The sequence below is a fragment of the Mizuhopecten yessoensis genome, unplaced genomic scaffold, assembly GCF_002113885.1.
Source record: "Mizuhopecten yessoensis strain PY_sf001 unplaced genomic scaffold, ASM211388v2 scaffold11143, whole genome shotgun sequence".
Classification (NCBI taxonomy): Eukaryota; Metazoa; Mollusca; class Bivalvia; order Pectinida; family Pectinidae; genus Mizuhopecten; species Mizuhopecten yessoensis.
Genome location: NW_018408901.1, coordinates 1,737,879 through 1,739,288, shown reverse-complemented (window position 1 = coordinate 1,739,288; position 1,410 = coordinate 1,737,879). Strand labels below are relative to the sequence as shown.

Below are 1,410 nucleotides of genomic sequence, written 5' to 3'. Positions count from 1 at the left end.
AGAAGAGTGAGAAATAGGGTCATCATGTTCTAAAAAATCATCAACAACCTAGTAGAAGTCCCCGTCCATCATCTCCTACAACAGACCAGCAGTTGGACTAGGATTTCCCAAGCCAACAACATCAGGCAAATAAGCACCAGAGTCGACGCATACAAACATCAGAGGATTACCAACAGTAGACAATTTTCGTCACCACATACAGATAATTGATGTGGCCGGACTCGTCCCCAGGCACTAGACAGGACTCCGGTTTTAACTGTAAATACCAGATTTTAGATATACTTACAGACAGATGTAAATAGCATTTTTTTTTTGCTGTATGGCCAATAAGCGTCGGAGAGCCTGGAGTAGTGACACTCATCTGATGAGTCAACTCCATAACGGAAAGAAAAAGAAAAACTGTCAAAAAAGCATATAGAACAAGAGAAAAGCCCTTGTGAAAACTTAGTGTGTGCTTTTTCAAAATATAAAATGAGAACTGTGGGAGGAGTTGTATTGTATCTACTGACTTGATGATATTAAATGATTTAATTTTTAGCTTATAATTCCAGGATGTTGTTCCACTTTTTCCATTCTCTTTCCAGTTTTCTTACAAAACTATTCCCCTTGCAGTGATTTTTTTTATATAAAAACTATCCGGATTTTCCGTACTTGGTTTAGAGATTATCAATGTAATGTTTACTTCCGTTACAAAATAAACGAGGATGGCTGACTCGTATGCATTCGTAAAAGCTGGAAAATTGAAGCTTAAAGGACACAAAGACAAAAAGTAGGTCAACCATAACAAGACAGAATTGAATGATTAACTATTTCTCAATATCTTTCATACAATACAAATAATTTGATAATCACTGGCAGTGATACGCGATGAACATAACATAACGCATGCATGTTCGGGTACATTGGTGCCAGGGCATTACATATTCTCTCTATGACACAGTTCATTATAGTCACTGCCTCTTTTGAAAATACATAATTCCATGGTTCAATCAGACAATCTTATTAATTTTCAGTTATATCTTGTATATTTTGCAGTGTCTGAAAATTGCACCGCTGGTTATGCAATTGATGTATGATGTGACTGACATTTTAAACAGATAACGTCAGTATAAGGCCAAATACTAATATATGTGTTTTTCCTGTTTCGGGTCTCAGACTCCTCATTTCAACTCTTTCTTAATCAGCTTCTTAAATACCTTACTATCTGACTGTCCCTTAGCAAAATCCTGCTACATAAAAAAATGTTAATACATTAGAATTGTTGATGTTGGTGAAATCCTGCTAAAATTCGACCCCTAAACAACTGGGTTAAACTGGCCATAAATCCTGCTAGATTTGACTCCAACGGTCAGCAACAGCTGGAGACACAAACACTGACACCACAGACTTGATCCCCCCCCCCCCCCCCCA

The 1,410-nt window shown here is 37.3% G+C and overlaps 1 protein-coding gene across 1 annotated transcript in view; it reads left to right on the top strand.

The window, feature by feature from the left end:
* Positions 1–674: 674 nt before the first annotated feature.
* The window catches only part of LOC110466731 (protein FRG1-like), an 8,584-nt gene continuing 7,848 nt past the window's right edge, over positions 675–1,410 (top strand). The window contains exon 1 of the mRNA XM_021523451.1: positions 675–769. Coding sequence (XP_021379126.1) covers positions 705–769 — 65 coding nt within the window. The 5' untranslated portion in view covers positions 675–704. The remainder of the gene's footprint in view (positions 770–1,410) is intronic.